We start from the raw sequence: 21,607 nt of genomic DNA on the forward strand, positions 1-21,607 counted from the left end.
ATTCATCCAAGTTATCTTTGATTCATATTATCTTGTTTTATTGGTGATTGTATCTCGTGAATTGAATAGAAAAGAGTTAAGAAGCAATTGGAGCCAGAGCTTTCACAAGGAGCAATTGTGGAAATATATAGCTAGAAGCTTTGTCTGTAGCTTATACTCCTCCTTAATTTGCAAAATAGTTAAGTTATTCTTCCTTTTAGGATCTTTTCTTTTACCGCATAGATTAATTGATTGATGCACACAAACAATGACAATGAATAAGAACAGCAACAACAGTACTCCTTTATTCGCATATGCCAACAGATTACATATGGAGCATAAGATCAGATAAGATGATTTACAATGATCCTAGACGGGATATAAATACTTCCCACCAAACCTTCCCGAAGGCGCCCGTCGGCTACAAAATCCTTACCGACGACATCAACACGTCGACTACACAATCTTTACCGACGACATCAACCCGTCGGCTACACAATTTCTACTGACGACATCATCCCCCCCAAAAGAAAAAGTCGTCTCCGGATGACAATTACAAAATATCCCAAACAAATTAGCAAACAAAATACATGAACTGGCTAACTACAACAAGATAGATGTGTTTTCGTCACAACACTTTCACATTTGTCCCGTGTCTACACCAAACTGATCTCCAACCCACGTTGCATCTGTAGCCTCTGCTAACACAATATTGGTTCCTTCGCTGACCTTGATAGCCACCCGTGTTGCTTTCTCTGCTTCCAACTCCTGGGTACCTTGAGCCAAGTGTCGTTGTACTGCCGTCAACAGGATGATCAACTCCTCCCGAGCTCTCTATGCATCCACCAAGACAACCTCACATCCAACACCTACTCCAAGTGTCTCTGACACACAGACACTCCATGCCCACAACAACTTCAGGTCTCATCAATTGGTCACACTTCCCACAACTGATATCTGCAATGACTGGGGGTCTAGGGATTGCCCCCAGCAGGGTCGAGGGGCAGCACCACTCGCCGCTAAGACCAAAATAGCACTCCGAAACCCACACAAAGCTACATGGAACACACTATTTCTGTCATTTTCTTCCAATTCTACACTCTTTCTAGCAACTACTTATTTCTACCCTTCCCTTTGGCAACGTGCGTTACTCATTCTAAACATTTTTGAATTGTTTTTTTTTTTTTTAAAGAACAAAAGTTGCGGGAGATCTCACATGAAAGAGGAACTTCCAAACTCTCGCCAAAAACCACAACCACTAATCTAGGGTAGAAATGGACTCGAGATTTAAAGTAGAAAAATTATCTTTCGAGAGGTCAAAACAGAAACAATCCGGCATCCGCAGGGATACTATGTTGTCCATGGAAGAAACAAAGATATGCCGCGGGGATAAAAAAGCAACCCACGGGTCACCCTCCGCGGCAAAGGTGCCCGCGGACCCATGTCTGCAGGACACTTTGTGTCCACGGCCATGTGACCGTGGAACACTCAGTGTCCGCGAGACACTCAATCCCTGTCCGCAGGACACTCAGTGTTCGCAGGTAGTGTTCGTGGGACACCCTATCCGTAGGACACTCAATTTGCAGGAACACTTCCGCTCTTTTTTTCTTCTTCTTGGCAAAACTTTCTTTCCAGACACCTGCATGATCTTATCCAGCATCTGAATGTAATCATACACTTGAGTTATCCCTGTCACCTATCTTTTCAAAGCGCATTGAACCACAGATTGAGCTCTAGAGTGCTTCTTCCCAATAATCTAAGAGATACTTTTTCTAAAAAGGGCTCCTTTTGAATCCCCCTCAGAAGAATCCCCTATATCCCTCCCTTGGGTCGAACCTTGGGCGATCGCTTCTTTGGATGCCTCTTTATGGAGTCCGGCACAACCAATGGACAATCCTCATTATCTTGATCAGTGGCCCATTGTGCCTGCAATTGCTTCTCCTCAAGTTTGTTCAGATTATACAACCTTTACCTCAGGCTTTCCATGCCATGTACCATGAATTCTGTTGGCTGTCATTCCTCGTCGTCAACTATATGCTTGATTTTAGAACCTTCACTCTGTATTGCTGAAGTTTTTATTGAGCCTGTTCTCTTTGTTTCCCATGCAGACCGTACAATGTGTTTTCCCTGCTACCGGCACCCTTCTAATATATCAGTGGTTCGTCGTAACTTTTTCTTCCTGCGCAGTCGTACGGTGGGATCTTTCCTTTTTCTAGGTTCGTACTGTATGTTCTTCCCTTCAGCTTCAACCATAACTACCTTTCCTTCTTCCACTTCTCTGTAATTCCTTCGGACATTCATTTTCCTCTTCTTTCTCACCTTCATCCACCCTTAACATATTATAGCTCAAAAAGAGTTCGTAGTCCTCTATCTGTCAGTGGTAAAGACCATTGATGGAATCCAAATCGTCATCTGTTGATCCTCCTTCCAACCGTAGGACTCCCTCCTGATCCGGTTCCATACGCTGCCTCCCTTCATCTTCCTCTTTGGAATCTGATGACAAAGCTTCTTCTCCCACCATCTAAGTGTGCAAATCAATGATGAACTTTCTCCCTTTGCTTTCCAATGATGAAGTGTTTATCTTCTAGTCTTGTTTAACTCTGGCCTGAATAAGCCATCTGCGGCCCAGAATGGCATCGTATCCTTTTCTCTTCAGCAAGATGACGACAAAGTCAAGTAGGAAAGGCTCTGTGCCAATTGTTACCGGTTGCGCCATCAGCACGCCCAAAGGTTTTATGCCATGTTGGTCTACTGTTAACAACTAAAATTTAGGTGGCCACAACGTCGGTTGTCCCAACTTCCTCCAGGTATCCTCTGATAAGACATTCACGCCAGACCCGCCGTTGACAATTGTGTCCGTCAGCACACTTCCGAGAATCTCCATCTCGACGACTGCTGGATGGCATCCGGATGAAAGGGCTAACAGCATCGGATCTTCTGCACTTGTGCCACCTTCTTTCTCCCTTCCTTGCTCTGTTGGTTGCTTAGCAATTGGGGCTATATTCGTGAGTGTCGTATGGAGCTGAGGCATAGTGAGCAACAGATCAATTATCCTGACGGGTACCTCGGTTTGTAGTATTTGTTGTACAATGTTTTGTTCTGCGCAGTTCCGTGCGAAGATACAAGTCGTGTCCTTTAGGTGTGTTGTTTTTTACCACGTTGTTGTCTAGATCTCTGCCCGCACTTCCTCCAGTCTCTTCTTTTCCTCCGTCGGGTTGGGGTATAGTTTCGCTTGCTTCTGAGTGATGGCCAGAACCTCTTCTTCATCTGTCCCGACGGTGATCAAGTTTACTCCCGACTTCAAGCACTTAGTATCTTCATGATTGTCGGATCTGCACCATCTACATAACAATTTCGGTATGTTCACTGTTGGGCACTCTCAGGCAAAGTGGCCCCATAAATTGCATGCGCGGCATTGAACTATCGGCCAGCCATTCACATCATACTGAATTCGACTCCTCCCGCCATTATTATTGTTGTCATTGTTGTTGTTGTTGTTTTGACCACGCCGATTATTTTTGTATCCTCCCGACGTGGCACCCTCCGTACTGGTGTTCCCGCTTCCTCCTGATGCAAATGCCTCCTGCGTAAGGAACACTTGCTGTGGTGCTCTTGTTTTTAGGTTGAAAGGGCATTCCTTTATCGAATGTCCCATGATCTGGCAAATATCACAAAATTGGTTATTTGGACAGGACCCTTTGGTGTGACCTTCTGTCTTACACTCCATACACCATAGCTCGCTGCCCTTTGTTTCTTTCTGCATGTTCTTAAATTCCTTCATCATACGAATCATGTCCTTAAGGGCTCGGACCTTTTTGCTTTTTTTTTCCTCATCGCTACTTTCTTCTTCCAAGGATGCATCGTCATCTGACTCAGAGGAGCTACTCTTCTTCTTTTTCGTCTTTTGCTCACTTTCTAGGTTCAGTGCCTGTTTGTACGCTTTAGTGTATGACAACGGGGGCACGATCTTCATTTTCTTTCGCAATTTCAGGTGTAGGCCTTCAATGAACCACCTTTTTTGTAATCCATCAGCTAACTTATTCTCCATTTTGTTGATCAAGTCCTTCAACTTCCTGGCATAGACTCAGACTGTTTCATTTTTTCATTGTCTTGTATTGTATAGCTCTGCTACAATTTCGTTGTCGTCACGGAGTAGTTGAAATTCAGCCGTAAACTCCTTCTTGAGGTTATCCCAAGTGGTTAAGTTTTGGGGATCTGCATCAGTGAACCAATCAATTGCAACACCCCGTAGGGTTGCCGAAAATTGCTGGACCCATTCGTTTGTATCTGTTATGCCATTTTCCCTCCAAATCGTTTCGCATATTTTACAGTGTTGGATCGGATCGGCTATACCATCACCATCAAATTTCAGCAACTTTTCCTTTGGTCCTACCATCACTACTGGATTTTGTGCATGGGCATTGTTCGGTCCTGCAACACTGGCGCTGTTCACTCCCACACCGTGGCTTTGAACTCCCACACCGGCGATCTGCAATCCCACACCGGCGGACTGTACTCCCACAACGGCAGACTAGTCTCCCACACCGGTGGACTGTTCTCCCACACTGGCAGTCTGCACTCCCACACCGGTGGTCTCAACAGCTATGAACGATGGTGAAGAAGGATCTTCTGAAGTTGTTCCTTCCATAAGTGTATCCTGGACAAAGAGTTCACTCCACACTCTTGCTCCCTCGGCACTCGAGCTGTGCTAGTCGATTCTCTTCCGCCTGGACTCTCTTCCCTCGGCAAATACAAATTCAAAAACTCCCCCCTTGCTTCCTCCACCAATTCCACCCGCTGTCGACTCTCCTCCAACAATTCTTCCACACTTCTGTATCTGTCGGTAATCTTCTGGAACCTCCTTCTGTGTTCGGCGTGCCACGCCAAAATTAAATTTTCTTGCACAGTACGTATTCCATCTTTCCCCTTTATCTTATTTCGATCCTTGTTAAGCTGATTTGGCATTAAGCTTCATTCCTCATTCCTTTCAAGTCTATAGGGCAACGGCACCAAATGTTTTACGGCATAGATTAATTGATTGATGCACACAAACAATGACAATGAATAAGAACAGCAACAACAATACTCTTTTATTTGCATATGCCAACAGATTACATACGGAGCATAAGATCAGATAAGATGATTTACAATGATCCCAAACAAGATATAAATACTTCCTACCGAACCTTCCCGAAGGGGTCCGTCGGCTACAAAATCCTTACCGACGACATCAACCCGTCAGCTAGACAATCTTTACCGACGACATCAACCCGTCGGCTACACAATTTCTACTGACGACATCTTTGTGCCCTAACTGTAAAGTTTTCCATATAGAAGTACGATCGAACTTAGAGCCAAACCGGTACACTTTCAACTAGCCTTTGAGTTAGTGAAGGTTTATAGGTATCATTGTTTCCAGTGCTTGATAGAAATGTAGTTAGAGATTTTCTCTGCCCATTACTCGCTCTACAAGTAAGCGGATTCTTTTTTGAAAGTTAAGAAGAAAGGATATTGATAATACCCTATTTATAAAATCTCTCGCCTTCTTGCTTACCTTGAGTTGATCCAAAGAATGGTGTGGAGGGGGGGGGCCTTCCCTTTAAGGTAGCAGAGAGTGTCTCACACTCTATGGCTGGTTATCCTATTTTGCGATTGGATTTTTACCCAAAACTATTGGTTGCAAAATATCCATCCAACATATTCATAGCCGTTAGACTGAATGGATTTTTCTTTTATAATCATGTGAAGTAGGTAGTTATTTATATCCGTTGTATTAGCTGTTAATGAAGATAGTCGTTATCCATTATTTGTCATGTGATGTTTAGCAATTGCTTGATTTTGGAATTATGGTTAATAATTAAATTCTTTTAAATGTTTATATGAAAATTATTATGGAACCTATTATCGTGGAAATATTGCACGGGTGATTGCAGGAGAAGATGAAGGGGGGAAGCATTGCTAAATGGGATTAACGGAACGGGATACTAACTTAATCCAGTCATCAGGTTGACAAGTATGATCTTAAATTGCCATGGTAAGGACCTACCGACTTGAACTTCAGGATACAATCGAAGGACCCATATGAGCTATTAAATAAACAATTTAAAACATAAATTAACTTAATTAAAATATAATGTGTACCTTAAAAGTTTTGATTGATCTTTCACCATATTATTATAATATGTACCTATGTACGTACACATAGATATAAAATAAACTGGCACCATAATATTATTTTCTCTATAATAAAATGATGCCACCTCACAAATATATCTTCTTCGATTTATAACCTTCAAATCTTCTTCCATCTTTTTATTCTTTTTCTTGCTTAAAACCGATTGAACACTTGGCACATTTATTTGGCATCCAAGAGCCAAGACATTTCTTTTATGTTACAGCTTCGTGGAAGCCAAAGAGACTTATTATCTCTTTATATTATGAAGTCGAGGGAGGCGGAATACATTTATTTTTCAAGCACCCAACTCCCATGTTTTTCACCTGTCTTCTTCCAAAATTCTGCCCACGTTTATCTTAGCACCAATATCTCAGCAGATATCATTAGTAACCATTGCATTGTTCCTTCCACAATTTGTTAGTTATACTAATGTTCTGTTTTAAATCATGAGCAATCTTCATACTAGTATTTGTGTTCAAGACCTCTCCTACAAGAAGAGTGAGTCGGATTGATCTAGCGTCCAGCAAGACATCATCTTCCCTCCATATTGTATCAGATTATGTGGTTAACCAAAACCAAAGTATTGCAATATGTTTTCTTTATCAGTTGTTACTGCATTCTAATGATATAGCAGTAAGCTACAGTTTACAACATGATGCAAATCATATTACTTAACATCATAGGATTGACCTTCTCTAAGTTATTATGTTTATGGCAAATAAAAGCAAAGAAACCATGTTATGAAATCATGATTTATTTATGCCACTGGAATCAGAATCAAATGATATTTTTTGCAAGTCTGAAGAACACATTTTTCAAATCATAGATTGTGATAAATTGGAAATATATAATGCTCATAAATCAACAGACAGTCAATTGCTCTAAGATTCGAGCAACTAGGACTACCCGGCTATATAGCTATGGAAAAGGTGAAAAGGTGAGATGGAATCTGCATTGACATAAAAATAAAAGTCTGATATGATACAATAAATCTAAAATAATTTCATTTAATAGCTCATGCTCGTCCATTTTATTGTTTCCCTGTTGTCAAGTCAAGCAGTGGTGATCGGGTCATTGAACCCATCAGAAAACCTTGGCCAAGGTCGTTTTAAGGCATGTTTGTCATCTATGATCATTTGATGTCAATGGTGCCAATTATTTAGACATGTCCATTCATAACTATGCAGACATTCTAAACATCGGAATGCTCAGGTAGCTGGACTAAAAGTATCCCAAACCCGATCCTAAGGTAGGGAGGACCTTTCTAATTCAATAGATTGTGTAGGGATAAGTATGGTTCAAGGTTGGGAGGTTTAGCCTAAGTCAATGCTTCTCCTCTTACTGAAAGTCGAGGCTTGCACAACCAACTAAAAACTCATCGGATATTACTTGTATGTTCTTCTTCTTTTCATGTTAAGCATTTATTTTACTTGAATGTAAGGAAAGATAGTTAATCATTATTTCAGTTATTATAGTTGATCACTGATACAATTATTTCAATTAATCATTATTATAGTTGATTATTGATAAGTTATTTCAGTTAATCATTATTTTAGTTATTTCGGTTGATCGTTGATACAATTATTTTTAGTTAATTGTTATTATAGTTATTACAATTGATCATTATTTCAGTTGAACATTGTTATAGTTATCTCAGTTGAGCATGGTTATTTCAGTGAATCATTGGTAGCTAAAAGCAGTTAATGTCCCATAAAAAGGAACTCAGTTAGGGAAAACTTTTTCTCTATCATCTTTATTTTGTTATGAAAAACTGTTTGTTACAAGTAGTCATGTAAGCAGTTCCTTAAGCACACTGAAAACAGTTCCTTAAGCGCACTGACTGCTGCCATACCACCATGCTGATGTGTTCTCATAAATGAAATAATACCACTACTATAAACTTATGAATTTATAACTTCAGTAAGTTCTATTTGGCATTTCGAAACACAATGTTGCATTCATAAAGGATAATCAAGATTAATTTACCAACAACAATTTTACAGAATGCAAATCTAAAGATTCCAAGTTCAGATACATTAAGAACATACAAAGAATGGATAGCAGGCTGTACAACTAACATACAGATCCTTAGTAGTGTGCATATCACTGAGTGTCTGAGACTGCTCAAACGTCCTCCCAAAGCCTCAACATTCAGCTACCTGGTGTTGTAAGTCGATTACTATCTGAACTAAGCCAACACCAGTTGTATGTGTTACCACGTCCTAACATTGTTGCCACCCTTGCAGATCACTTGTTCTGAGATGTGGCCCCGCGGAATGCAAATGGCGTCATCCAACTCCTTGAGTCTACTCCCTACTCACTGCAAATGCAAAGACATCCCCCTTGCAGGTATTTTCGCCCGTGAGTTGCCCCTATTATGACCTTGACCTGTTACTCTTGGTTGAGGTGGTCACATGAATATACTGATCTGAAGTGTTTATCAACTGCTGTGAAGCAACTGATGCTATTCTTAGCCATCCCAGCCTTAGATATGCAGATATCGATCTGTGTGATGCTTAATCTCAAAAACTTCAATCACCTGTTCTATCCTAGAGCTGCAATCTCTGGATGCTAATGGATCGTTCCATTTGTCAATTCTGAAAGTACCACGAGAGTGCTAGTTTTGCATCCAGACTCTACCTTTTTCCTTAAGGATTTTCGTCCTTAGGAAAATCCAGTCACATCAAAGCAACCTTTTAGGATTTGTTTTATCACATATATTCATTGCATTCTTTCCTAAGACAGAGTCTCTTATTTATAACCTCAAAGCGAGGGAAAAGTGTTGGAATAAGAGATATGAGATAAAACACCAATTTCTTCTTCTAGTCACTTAAGTCACTTTATAAAGTGAATGCCTTATTAAAACATAAAGTAACTTTATTAAAGTACTTTAATACATTAAATAACGAACTTAAGACAAATCTTCCCTTGTGACTGGCAGGCATCCCTACTGCTAATGTCGTTAATCTATCCATATGTGGAGATAGATTAACCAGGCACCAAAAGAACTAGCGCGAAAGAGGGGACATGACAATATGTGTATTTGTCGTCATGCAATTAGAGAGAAAATTTATTTGTTTCTGGTTTCTTGGTTTTTTTGTGTATTGCACAACACTGAAGTTGGGGGAAATTCAATCATTTTTTTTTATGATTGTGCATTTCTTGTAACTTTCGATTTCTAGTGAGGTTCACGATAATCATGGTTCAATTAAAATAAAATAATCTCCAACAGTGCTATGTTGGCATACCTATTGTCGTGTTTTTCCAAAGAAACTACCACCATGGCATGTAAGGTCATCGGTAAGTAATGGTATTCTTCAGAGACGTTATGATTGGAATCACGTCGTCAGTTTTAATTTACATATTGGATTCTTGGGAAGAGTAACCCATGATAGTTGCATCTAGAGGTGCATCCCATGGTTGAAGAAAATATTGTGGTTCCAATCTATTGTTAATTATTCATTCTACAAGTCACTCGTCACTTTGAGTTTTCTCTCGACCCATATGTTCTTGTCAATAGGAGTATTTCATGTGACAGGAGCCGCAGAAGGCAATATTATTCTCTGAAGAAATTAAAGTCCAATTTTGATCATCAACAAAAGGGAGAGGAGGCGGAAAGTTTTATTGGGCTATGGAGAGTATCAACGTATGCATTAATGTTGTATTCTAAGCAAACAAGCTTGAAGTGGTATTTAGAATCGACACTTAAATTTTATGGTGCTTGGAGAGTGGCGTCTATGATTGCAGAGGTCGGTCTTATATCCATGTGTGGTGCTTTCAATATGCATATGCTTTTTTTGGCTCGACTAAACTAGGAGTCAATAGCAAATTGACTGCGATCATTTAAAATGGTTCTTTCTTTTTCATTCTCGGCTTCAAGATTTCTATCGTGAGCGCTGCATATCTAACCTTGGTCTTTAGCATTGTATCTTGTATTAGCATTGTACAAATTTCTTCAGTCATTATCAGGCGTGAAGGGCTCACATTATGAAATCAGAAAGGCAGAGTTTGTGCCTAATGAAGATGATGAGTTATCATTTTTAAGAGATCTGCATTTTCAGGAGGAATTTTTCTTGTTCAGATTATCATGACCCAAGCTTTGGTCGATAAGAATACTTTTGTGTTGAGTTCGATATTCTGAAAAGGATTGTTTTTCAGTCGTCTGTTTCTGAGTGAAGTTCATGAGTGCGATGGCTGTGTTTGTTTGATTACCCATGTGTCTTAGTTGATCTTTCATTCAATGGTTGGCAAAAAAGCAACAAATGTCTTCCTCTTAAAAGAAAATTATTTTCATCTAAAGCGGTTGTCCTCCCTGTACCTACATGTTTAGATGTTCATGCACAGAGCATGACAAAGACATTCATATTCAATATGATCGTCTAATTTGCATGATTCTCAAAAAAATCGTGAGCTCCACAATTTGATCTTTCAAAGACTCGAGCACCTTCAATAAATATTATCTTCTCAAAATTTCGTTTATAACGATTATGGAAGAGTATGGCTCAGAAGTATTGTCCACAAGTATTCTAAAAGTGTTGATTATAACTTCTTTGTTATCAATGATATTGTATATTGGAGAAGATAGTTTTTATGAAGTTGCAAGAGGATGGATTGGCACCAAAATCAAGATAAGTACTCTATTTTGTATTTTTATTATAAATTTTCAGTGTAACCCCAGTACTAGGGTACGTTGGGACACCGGGACACTGGGATGAGTTTCTGGGACGTGGGAAAAATAGACCTCGTTTTTGGGACGGTGGGGAGATGGCTAGGGACAACAGCAACGGGAGGATAGGGCAGGAAGGGGTGTTGTATAGTATACATAGAACTTGAAATGCTAGTTATGAGATGATGTAACATACCAAATTAAAATACTTGGACAGAGCAAAATTGCAACATGAACTACAATTATTGAACATTCAACAAAGTAACATATTACATACCCAATAGTAACATTCAAAAATCAAAATTCATATAGAAATTCAAATTCCCATCCTAGTTGCAGCATGGTTATTGAATGGCGGAGGTGGGGTACTTGGGTACTCAAGTACTCGGTGCAAGGACATCTCAGGGATGGGTACTTCAAGGTTTGGGAGGGGGGTGTGAGTCCCTGAGTTACACTAAAAGTTTGTTATATATCTAGAAATAAGTACGGCTTTAGCATTTATATCTATGACAAGATGATTTTACCAATCCCTCTTGCTTGCTTGTGGGATGGATCAAGATAATGAAAGATTGTGTGCTATGAACATGGCAATTTGCAGTATGAGACTGATTTGACATAATGTATATCAAGATGCTGATATTTAGAGGGAGATGTTGATCTTTAGAGGGAGATTTCATCTTCAAAGGGAGGTTACCAATTGCCATCTTCTCTTGGTGATTAAAGTAAGTCCCGATTAAGAGGGATTTCTTATGGTATCCCCATCATTCTCATATATGATCTTAATGCTTGTCATATTTGTGAAATTTTCTTAGAAACAAGCTAGGTATGGCTAACTTTTACACTTAAATGGAACTGACATTTTTTTTTGTTGTGCCTATTTCTATTCCTGTGTGAATAAATAAGATTCTAAGAATCAGCTATTATAACTCTTTTGCTCTAAGACTGATCATCATGCGGAGAGAATCCAAGATGACATCACGTGGAGAGAATCCGTGATGGGAGGTGGATGTCATGATGAGTAATTCCATGACAACTTGCATGCAGAGAATCTGCGATTAAAGGCTTAGCTAGGATTCTTACAAATCTATCAGGTGGAGTGATTCCATGATTATATTATTTCTGCTTAGCTGACCTCCCTAGGATGATCACTCATTTTCGGGAAAGAATTTATTAAATAAAAAAAATATTTCTGCTTTGGCTAACGTAGTAAGCAGGTGTGCATTAAATGATGAGGAGGTATCATTTGGAAGTTCATTATGTGAGCATTCATTGAATATCTTTCACATAGAAGAGAAGAAATAAAAAGTTTTTGTAGAAGACTTAAGAAAGATGTCGTTGCAGATTTATGAAAAGATCATATCGCAGACTTCAAAACATAATTATTGCAGATCTATGAACAGAAATCGGTGACGACTAGAAGCAAATTTGAAGAACTTTGAGCAGATCTAAGAGATGTATTGAGCATATATTAAAGCACATTTTAGCAAATCTTTGAACCAATTTGTAAAGAAGATCTGATTCAAGAATAAGATCAAGTACTAATCGCATTATTTTTTTTAGAAGTTGGCACCTTGTATTCATGAAGATTAGTGTATCTTGCTGATTTGGAGCTCAGTTGTGGGGATTGGTTTCTCCAATGGATTGGCCCCTACGAATCAACTAAAGGGGATTAGTATCTCCTGTGAGTTAATGTCTACAAAGATTGTAATAAGTTTATAAAACAAAAGCAACATTTTGCCACGGTATTCTCTCACCGGGGTTTCCACATAAATCATGTGTTTATCTTGTGTCTCTAATTGCTAAATATTGTATATATGTTACTATTGTGGATGATTGAGTTTTGAAATATTGCTATTGTGGTTAATTAAATTTTGAAAAATAAAAGTTTGTAATTATGCTCATTCACCCCTACACCCTCCTGCCCTCTCTCAGTATAGCTGAGTTCTCTTCAGGCACCAAATATTACAGCACTACTAATTAAAGACATGTCAATAGGTATAATATTATTTCACCAATAGCATATAATATAAAGAAAGACATAATATTAATATTCATGAGCAAGCAGGAAAAGGTAAAAGTAACTGAACTTCTGTATCATTCACACAGATGAAAAGCTACAAATATATGACACAATTCTGTATGGAAAAATATATCTCACTCAAACTGATACTAGTTCTGCTATCTCAAAAATTTAATCAACCAACAGATAACAAAAATGAAGTTATTTAAGTAAAACAGATCACAAAAATAAAGCTAAATATAAGTAGAATATTCCAGTACAAATTACTTTTTGTAAAATCAATGGTATTTTATTTTTCTGAGGTCTTAAAAGCCATTTTGGTAAATACTATAAAGCAAATACAACTTTAAAACGTGACATGTTACCAACCTGAGAACTGGCACGAAAAGAAAGGCATATAAGTGTTGCATTTGCACAGGCAGTTGTATCACTGCAGTCTATATGATCATTAGACTTTGCAGCCTCAACAGGCAGAGAACATTTTCTACCATTTGTAAATTCTACAACTAATTTTGGAAACTTTTTGGCAGCAATTGTTGGAATTAGAGTTTTATTCGCAAAGCCAATCTGCACAAGCACAAGATGTTTTAAAGTTAACCAAGTGATTAACTAGTTATTTCAATATGCATGTTGTATGAGAACAAAAACAATATTGCGATATTGCTATCAGGATTTAACTGTGTAATTTTGAGTCAAACAACACTTGGTGAAGGTTTTGCAAATGGGGTTGCAAGCTTTGGGTTTAACTATGGAGGAAACTCCGTAGTTAAGCGCACTCAGGCTGGAGTAGTACTGGGATGGGTGACCTCCCAGGAAGTCCCAGTGCTTCACCCCTATGAGCATCACCTAGATCCAATGAGTGCTAAGTGTTCCATTTATTCTCATGAGAGATGGATTCATGTTGAATCGCTACTCATGAAACATGGGTTAATGAGTTTGACTCGAAATTACACAGTTAAATCCTGATAGCAATATCACAATTTGACTTGCTGTGGAAATTATTTCCTACTTATCGAAACAATATTGTTATATAATAAGTATGAACACAAAAAACGGCCATAGATGAATTCCATCTACAATCACAAACATGAGAATGCAAACAGAATCCACATGTAACTAGTAATACTAATGGCAAGGCTAGCAGCTCTCTCTTTAAAACTAGATTCTACCACAAATCTGACAAGCAAAAGAAAACAAATACCTTCTTAACAAGCAAACTGTTAACAGAATATAGTTAAATATTGTTGTGCTTGGGACAGACGCCCTGTTGCAGACAGGGACCCCCAGTTTTTTTCATGTCCTTAGGCTAGTTTAGGTCTGCGCTTTGTCATTCCATGTTTGGAATCTTTTTGCTAAGGTGTACATTCTATGGCGAACACCTTGCATAATCAGAGATTAGGTCAAGGGCATCTTCGGAAACTGCCTAGAATAAGAATGGAATAGAACAGTAAAGATAGCAAGCCCTTACAAGGTCTTTGGAATCAATGGGCAATGAAGCAATCACACTTCAGAGCTGTTCGAAAACGACGAAGAAGTCTAGAAACTACTCCAAGAACAATGAAGAAGTCTACAACCATCACAAGCAACTGAAAACTGGACAATGTTGAGTATCAAGAGAAATTACTAGAGATACAGCGACTTCTGTATGATGATGAATAAATGGAGTTAAAATGAAGGTGAAGAAAGAGAGACCCTCATTGGTCATATGGATTACACTTGAATGGAGATCTTTGTCATTTTGCACTTAAAAGCACGTATCAAGATGTGGAGATATGTCAAATGACAAGAAAATCAGGATTTAATTATAGAAGGATGGAGATTGATAGGAAATGGGGCAGGTAATTCAAAGAAGAGTCTGAATGCCACTCAATGAAGAGAGCTTAAGAAAGAAGCACTAGTTAAAACACAACACGGGAGAATGTGGCTCGGGATAGGGAAGGAATGACCCAAGAAGCAAATAAGAAATGGAGAAGGATGCACAAAGTGGCAGCTTTAAGCACTTGGGGGGGAATAGAGACTCAACAAGGACAATCATATGAAGGAACAAAAACATGCAAAATGCCTAAGAGAAGAAGCATAGGTGTGCATGAGCTCGTAAAAGTATAAACGGAGACTAAGAATAATCCTAGAATCTCCTCTCTGTGTGCCTTGCTCCAATACAGGGAAAGTTGGAAGACAAAATGCTGAAATCCTAAGTCCAAATATGGGAGGCACATGAACTAATAAGGCAGGAATAAAGATGAAATCAGAACGATTCCTGAAAAACGTCCTTGGCCTGCATCTCCTTGCATCCTAACTAGGTGTGCCTAAAGCCAAAGACCAAAAACAAGAATTACAAAGCTAAGTAGCAGGGCGCACCAAGGACATGGGCAGGGATAAGGCATAAAAAAAATTCAAAAAACCTCTCCCATGCGCCAAAACACCCATCATATGTGCCAAGGTTGAAGGTAATGAAAGAAAATCCAAAAACTTGAGCCATGTCCGCCATATTCAGACTCCAAGGGTGCAAATCCAAATTTTCAGACCTGATTTCCTCTTTCCAAAATTAGAATTCTAATCCTTAAACACTTTAAAATTTGCGAGTCTCAATTCCAGTTTCTAATAAAAAATATATTAGTGCAAACCTGATCATATTCCAAATCCAAAATTCAGTATCCATTTCCAATCTCGGAGATTATTCCTCATTCAAATTCTGAAAACCAGGTGGTCAGGTGTTCCAAATCCAATTTAAGACTGCAGAATCTGATTTCTTCCAATTCCAAAAGCTTGAATCAGGAATTCCAAGTCCAAATCCTACAAATCAGAAGCCAAATTCAGATCTAAGATGTCAAATATGAAGTCCACTTAGATGATCCTTGTCCATCAGCTTCGTATTTGACTTTGTAAAGCCATTTGCAATTGACGGGTTTCTTTCCTAATGGAAGATCTAGCATAACCCAAGTGTTATTTTTCAACAAGCTATGGTGCTCAACCTTCATAGCTTCTTCCCACTTAGGTATTCATTTTTCCTCTATGTATGTTTGAGGTTCATACACACTATGAATGTTGGTCATGAGAGAAAATTTTACAGGGTCTGAAGGTTTTCTCTTTTCCGAGCAGTTCTACCCTTGAGCTCATCATCATGAAGATCACTAATTGTCTTAGCCCACCACTTAGGCCAGAGAGTAGAAGTGCTAACTGTTAAGGCTAAAATTTTGAACCCTCTTAAACTAAACAAGTTTAACAATCTTGCCTAACATGGGATTCATTTCTGCATGTGGGAAATGCTTACATCTATTGGATAATCACTGATAACTCCAGAAAACTAACATGGACTTGTGGGGAAAAGGGATAGAAGTTACTAAAATGAACCTAATATCTTAAAATCTAGACTAGAGAACCAGGTGATACACCAAAATATGATATGGAAGTTCAAATACTGGTAACTAGGAGGGATTAGTAAACTATCTGAATGAATACAAAACACTTCCTTTTTGTATAGGCTTGCACAAATATTTTGTAATAAGGTCTAAAAATGAACCAGAATAAGGAGGAAAACAGATGCCTCTCTTATGAGCTTCACCTTTTAAAACATGAACTACAACATGCAAACAAACATACTTTTCTGCAACTAGGTGTTTGGGTGAGACAAAGCAACATGGAAAAATGATGATTCACTAGTTGTCTTTATCAAATCACCTAAAAATACACACAGAATTACAAAAACAAGAGAAGGCTCCAAAATAGATTCAGATAACATAAACTCAGCCACTGTCACTTGTATTTGATCTTTCCAAAATGAGTTACAAATTTCTACACAAAAATGCTAAGAACAAAACAAATGTCACATAAACCTTCTTTGCATAATCAGAACTGCCCCCAAAGTGAGTCCAAAACTTTACTAAATACAAACACAACCCTTGGGTCAGATACCAGAAAATAGCCTCAAAAAGAGGACCTAACATCCCATGAAATAAGATTCCACCTTTGAAAAAGGTCCACAAAGCCATAAAGAGACATATGACTCACCAAAACTGCCCTCAAAAGACTCAAAATGTAAATAAACGGCTTCAAACTGTCAAGACAAGGTCAAAATTCGACCCACAGTCCTGAAATGACTCAAAAAGCCCCCAGATTTACTCTCCATGACTCCAACTATTTTAAAACTTAGTCTTCTCACAATAACTTAACCTCCACTCTATAGACACATGACACAACTGACTTGAAATCCCTAAAAATTTGTAAGCACAAGATTAAAAAAAAAGGACATGACTTGGAAAAGGTCTATATATTTGCATTTAATTAAATAAAATTATAAAATGGCTAAAATAAATACCAATTAATAACCCTATTAAAATGCAAATATTTTTAAATTAGAAAACTAAGTGTTAAAACACTTATACTTAACCCAACCTTTCCACACCCCATGGCACATGAACTTAATACAAACAGAATGAGAATTAAATACCATCAAAAACCCACGGACTTCAAAGATTATGAAAAGGAAATAAGGAGTTTATGTTCTTGCAAAAACCTAAACTCCTCTCATTTTGCATATCGTATTTGCTTGGAGGGCTTGGGAAAAACTGCAGCTAGGGTTTGAAAGCCGCCATGAGGACTTTCTGAAGTTGCTCCTCTATTGCAGTCATTTCACTCGACTGGAACCATGATTTTCTCTGCATTTTATTGTTCTTATGCAAACTGGGATTTTGAAAAAGGTTTTTGAGCTGCAATATTTTGGAACTTTGAACTACCACGTAGCTACCTTTTGAAACTGCCATGACTGGAAGTCGCCAAATTTGAAAGGTAATGTTGTTATTTGCAGCACTAACACTGATTGTTTTTCTGGAGGCAAAGAATTTTCTGTTGTTTGAAATTGGTAGCCAAATCTGGAAAAAAAAACTAAGCATCTGGAGCATATTATTTCTTCTCCTTGCTTTGCTTTTATTTTCACTTGCATCTTATTCTTTGTTGCTGGAGCTGCCGTATATGAGGGTTTGGTAGTGTGGCTGAAGTCTTATGATGCTAGAGGTAATACATCTGGTTTCCCATCATTATGCAACCGCTATATTTGATATCTTTTGTCCTTTTTAGCTTAGACATCCGATTCTGAAAGCAATATAAGGTATTACTGTAGTTCTTTTTAATTTTCTCTCCTTGCTGGGCTCGTCTATTCATTTTCATCTGTCATGATTTTAGAGCCATCATTTGAAGGATAATGCTGAAAATGATTTTATGATCTGCTCTTTATGATGTTTTGGGCATATTTGCTTTGCTTGAGCCGCCATTATCAAAGTTTTGCTCTGTTAGTTATGTTGTTGTCTAACATATGGCTGCTGTGGAAAATGCAATCCCCATTCATTTACTTGCCATTTTCTGGGTTTTCATATTCTAACAGATTTATGTGGTTTTATGTCAGGATGAAGTATTCTTGTAAATTCTGGGCACGTTTTTTGTATTCAAATCTTCCTTTGAACGCATATCCACCATTACTGAGACTGGATGTCACAAATTTCTCCCCAGTTAATTGTACCCATATCTTCTCCTGTCAAATGCAGATTTCAGCTTCTGTAAATTCAGCACATACCCGTATCTTCACGTCTACTACAGTCTCTTAGTCCTCATTCTGCGGGTTTACATTTCTCATTTTTCACATTACCCTTCTTGTTTTATGATTGGCTTAATCCTCTTGGCTGAAGGTAATCTACTGCTGTTGACATTTTCTTGTTTTTTCTGATATGAAGTTGGCTTCATGGCTGAATTTGAAGAAACATTATTCACTTCTCCACCTTGTTTCAGTAATCTGATACCTGAATATAAATGCTTTTCATTGATTACATAGAGGAATAATATTGGCACACTATTATTCTTATCATGAATCTTCTTATCATGATTACTTGATCACAACGTAAAACTGTAAAGTATCTCTGAATATTGTTGTTTCTGCTCTGTCATAGCTATTGTATTGTATATCACTGAAGGAATATTCCTTGTGCGTCATCAAGACCCTGAACTTGTCATGAATGTATTTATAGATGCAACCCCAGCAAATAAAGAGTATTTTATGAGGTTCAAGCACAGGCTCGTGACAATCATAAACCACTTTCTATGATTTGCATCCATAGTTTTTTTTTATGCACCTACTCCTTGTGAAATTAACAGGCTTATACTTGATTAATGAAAGGTTTCATATCAAAAACAATACGTCCCTTCAACATTATATTTTTCTACTTTTTCCTCACTTGAGCACTGAGAATGTACTTTACTATCTTTGATATGTATTCAGAATAGGGAAAGACAATACATGTGTGGGATGACTAGTTATAGGTATCCAGTCATTGCTTAGATCTTTCAAGATCTAACCCCACTGTTTTCCTTAAGCAAAGAAATGTACACCGGAACTTGGCAAATGAAAAGTTAGACCAAGAGCAGCATCAACAAGGATCACTTAACCAGTCAAAAGCTGAAAAGGCAATAACTGGTTACCTCTAACCCTACCTTCATATGTATTATTTTTTCATATTCTGAATATGTATGAAAGGCAGTAGTTAAACTCACAGCTTGTGTGAGATTTTTACTTTCAGCATTTTCAATTCATTCCATGTTTGTAGAACTGAAAATTGTACATTGTTTACCGTACAGGTAAAGAAAATCAATGCATACAGACAATAGAACATGAACAGTAGAATTATATTATTATTCGCAATAGTAGGTGAATGATGATTTACAATGATCCCAGACGGGATATAAATACTACCGCCGAACCTTCCCAAAGGAGTCCGTCGGCCACAAATATTCTATCCGATACAAACTATTTACCGACGACGTCGGCTACAAAATACAAAATACCGCCGGACGGTCGGCTACAGAATACAGAAACACGCCGGACTGTCGGCTATAGAATACAGAAACACCGCCAAACCGTCGGCTACAGGATACAGAAACAACGTCGGACCGTTGGCTACAGAATATAGAAACACCGCCGGACCGTCCAGTTGGCTAACACCATCCCCCCCAAAAAGAAAAGTCGTCTCCTGACGACTGACAAAATATTTGAGACAAATTAACAAACAAAATACATTAATAGAGTGACTACAACAAGAGAAATTTGCTTCTGTCACATCACTTCCACATTCATCCCATTACATCTGTAGCCTCTGCTAACACAATACTGTCTCCTCAAGCTGACCTTGATAGCCACCTGTGCTGCTTTCTCTGTTTTCAATTCCTCAGTACCCTAAGCCAAGTTTCGCTGCACTACCTCCAACTGGATGATCAGCTCCTCCCGAGCTCTCTACGCATCCACCAAGACAGCCTCACAGCCAACACCTGCTCCCACTGCCTCTGGTACACAGAAAGTCCATGCTTGCAGCAACTTCAACTCTTCTCAACTGGTCAGACTCCTACGACTGATATCTGCCACGACTAGGGGTCCAGGGGGCAACACAAAAATGCACTTCGGAGCCCACACAAAAATGCACGGAACAAACTATTTCTACCATTTTCTGCCGACTCTACACTCTTTCTAGCAACCACTGATGTGTCCCCTTCCTTTTGGCATCATCTGTAACTCATTCTAAACAACTTGAATATGTCGTTGTTTTTTTTTTTTTTTTTTTTTTTTTGAATTTTGTTTTGAATAACTGCTTCCTCTACAATCCACCATAAATCCCTCTGCACACAGAAATTCTTCTCCTTCTGGCAGAACAAGAACTCTTCTTTATGTGTCTGTTTCCCCGCGGAAGTCTTTTCCTTTGCAGCGCGGAAAAGAAACTCTGACTGGTGGAACTGAATCTTTTGTCTTAACCCGCGTCCCTTCCGCGGCCTTTCTTCTCCAACCCGCGGCCTTTCGCGGCCTTGCTGTCCTCACCCGCGGCCTTTCTGTCCTCACCGGCGGCCTTTCTTCTCCTACCCACAGCCCATTCTTTCACCGGCGGCTACCTGTGGCGAGGATTTTATAAAATGGATGCTGGAAGCGGGGGCTCTCTCTGTTTTTTCTTGTTCTGCCGGAAAAAAAAACTTGATGCCTGCGGACAGCTGCCCGCGGACAGACTATCCGCAGGACTTTCCGTAAACTCCCGCCGCGGGACCTTCCGCCAACTCCCACGGTCTTCTACCCGCTGGAGTTTCACTACTCGCGGGACTTTTCAGCCCGCGGGCCTTTCTGTCCGTAGCCCTTTTTTTTTTTTTTTTTTATTGTAACAAATTTTATTTTATTTTTTCAATTTTTTTCTTTTTTTTCTTTTTTTTTTTCTTTTCTAAAAGAAATTAAATAACAGAGGTACCTCCATTTTGCTTCCAGGCGTCGCCATTCTGCAACGACGACGGAGTCAGCTAGCCATCCTGTGACAGCGACGGAGTCTTCCTGGCACCATATATTTTGAATTTGGATCTGTTCACTGCCGGAGGTATCTTTTGCCCGTCCAAAGTTGATAATCTGATCGCTCCATTGTCGCCGACCTTCCAAATCTGATATGGTCCAACCCATCTGCCCTTAAACTTTTCCACTTTGATTGCATTCTGACCGTCGTATGCCTTACGTTTGTTCTGTGCCACCCCCGTCGCCCACTGTGCCTGCAGTCGTCGCGCAATTGGATTATTTCCTTGTTGTCGGTGCCCTTCCACTAATTTTATGCTGCGATGTAACCTTTTCTTTCCGCGCGGTCTATTCACCATATACCGGACAATGGGATCTTTTGTTTTTCTGTGTTCAAACTGTATGTTCTTCCCCTCAGCTTCAGCCATGGTAGCTTTTCCTTCTTCCGCTTCCCTGCATTCCTCCGGACAT

The 21,607-nt window shown here is 38.9% G+C and overlaps 1 protein-coding gene across 2 annotated transcripts in view; it reads right to left on the reverse strand.

Annotated features, from left to right (window-relative positions):
- Positions 1-21,607, reverse strand: part of LOC149541076 (ATPase complex subunit) — a 175,651-nt gene that overhangs the window by 44,978 nt on the left and 109,066 nt on the right. Inside the window, exons 4-5 of one of the 2 annotated variants that reach the window (XM_089799800.1) lie at positions 13,210-13,407; positions 12,391-12,468 (exon numbers count right to left, since the gene is read on the reverse strand). In XM_089799800.1, coding sequence (XP_089655926.1) covers positions 12,391-12,468; positions 13,210-13,407 — 276 coding nt within the window. The remainder of the gene's footprint in view (positions 1-12,390; positions 12,469-13,209; positions 13,408-21,607) is intronic. The other variant, XM_089799801.1, reaches the window with a different exon arrangement.

This window comes from Cupressus sempervirens, chromosome 9, assembly GCF_028749045.1.
Source record: "Cupressus sempervirens isolate cs-2001-9-10 chromosome 9, ASM2874904v1, whole genome shotgun sequence".
Classification (NCBI taxonomy): Eukaryota; Viridiplantae; Streptophyta; class Pinopsida; order Cupressales; family Cupressaceae; genus Cupressus; species Cupressus sempervirens.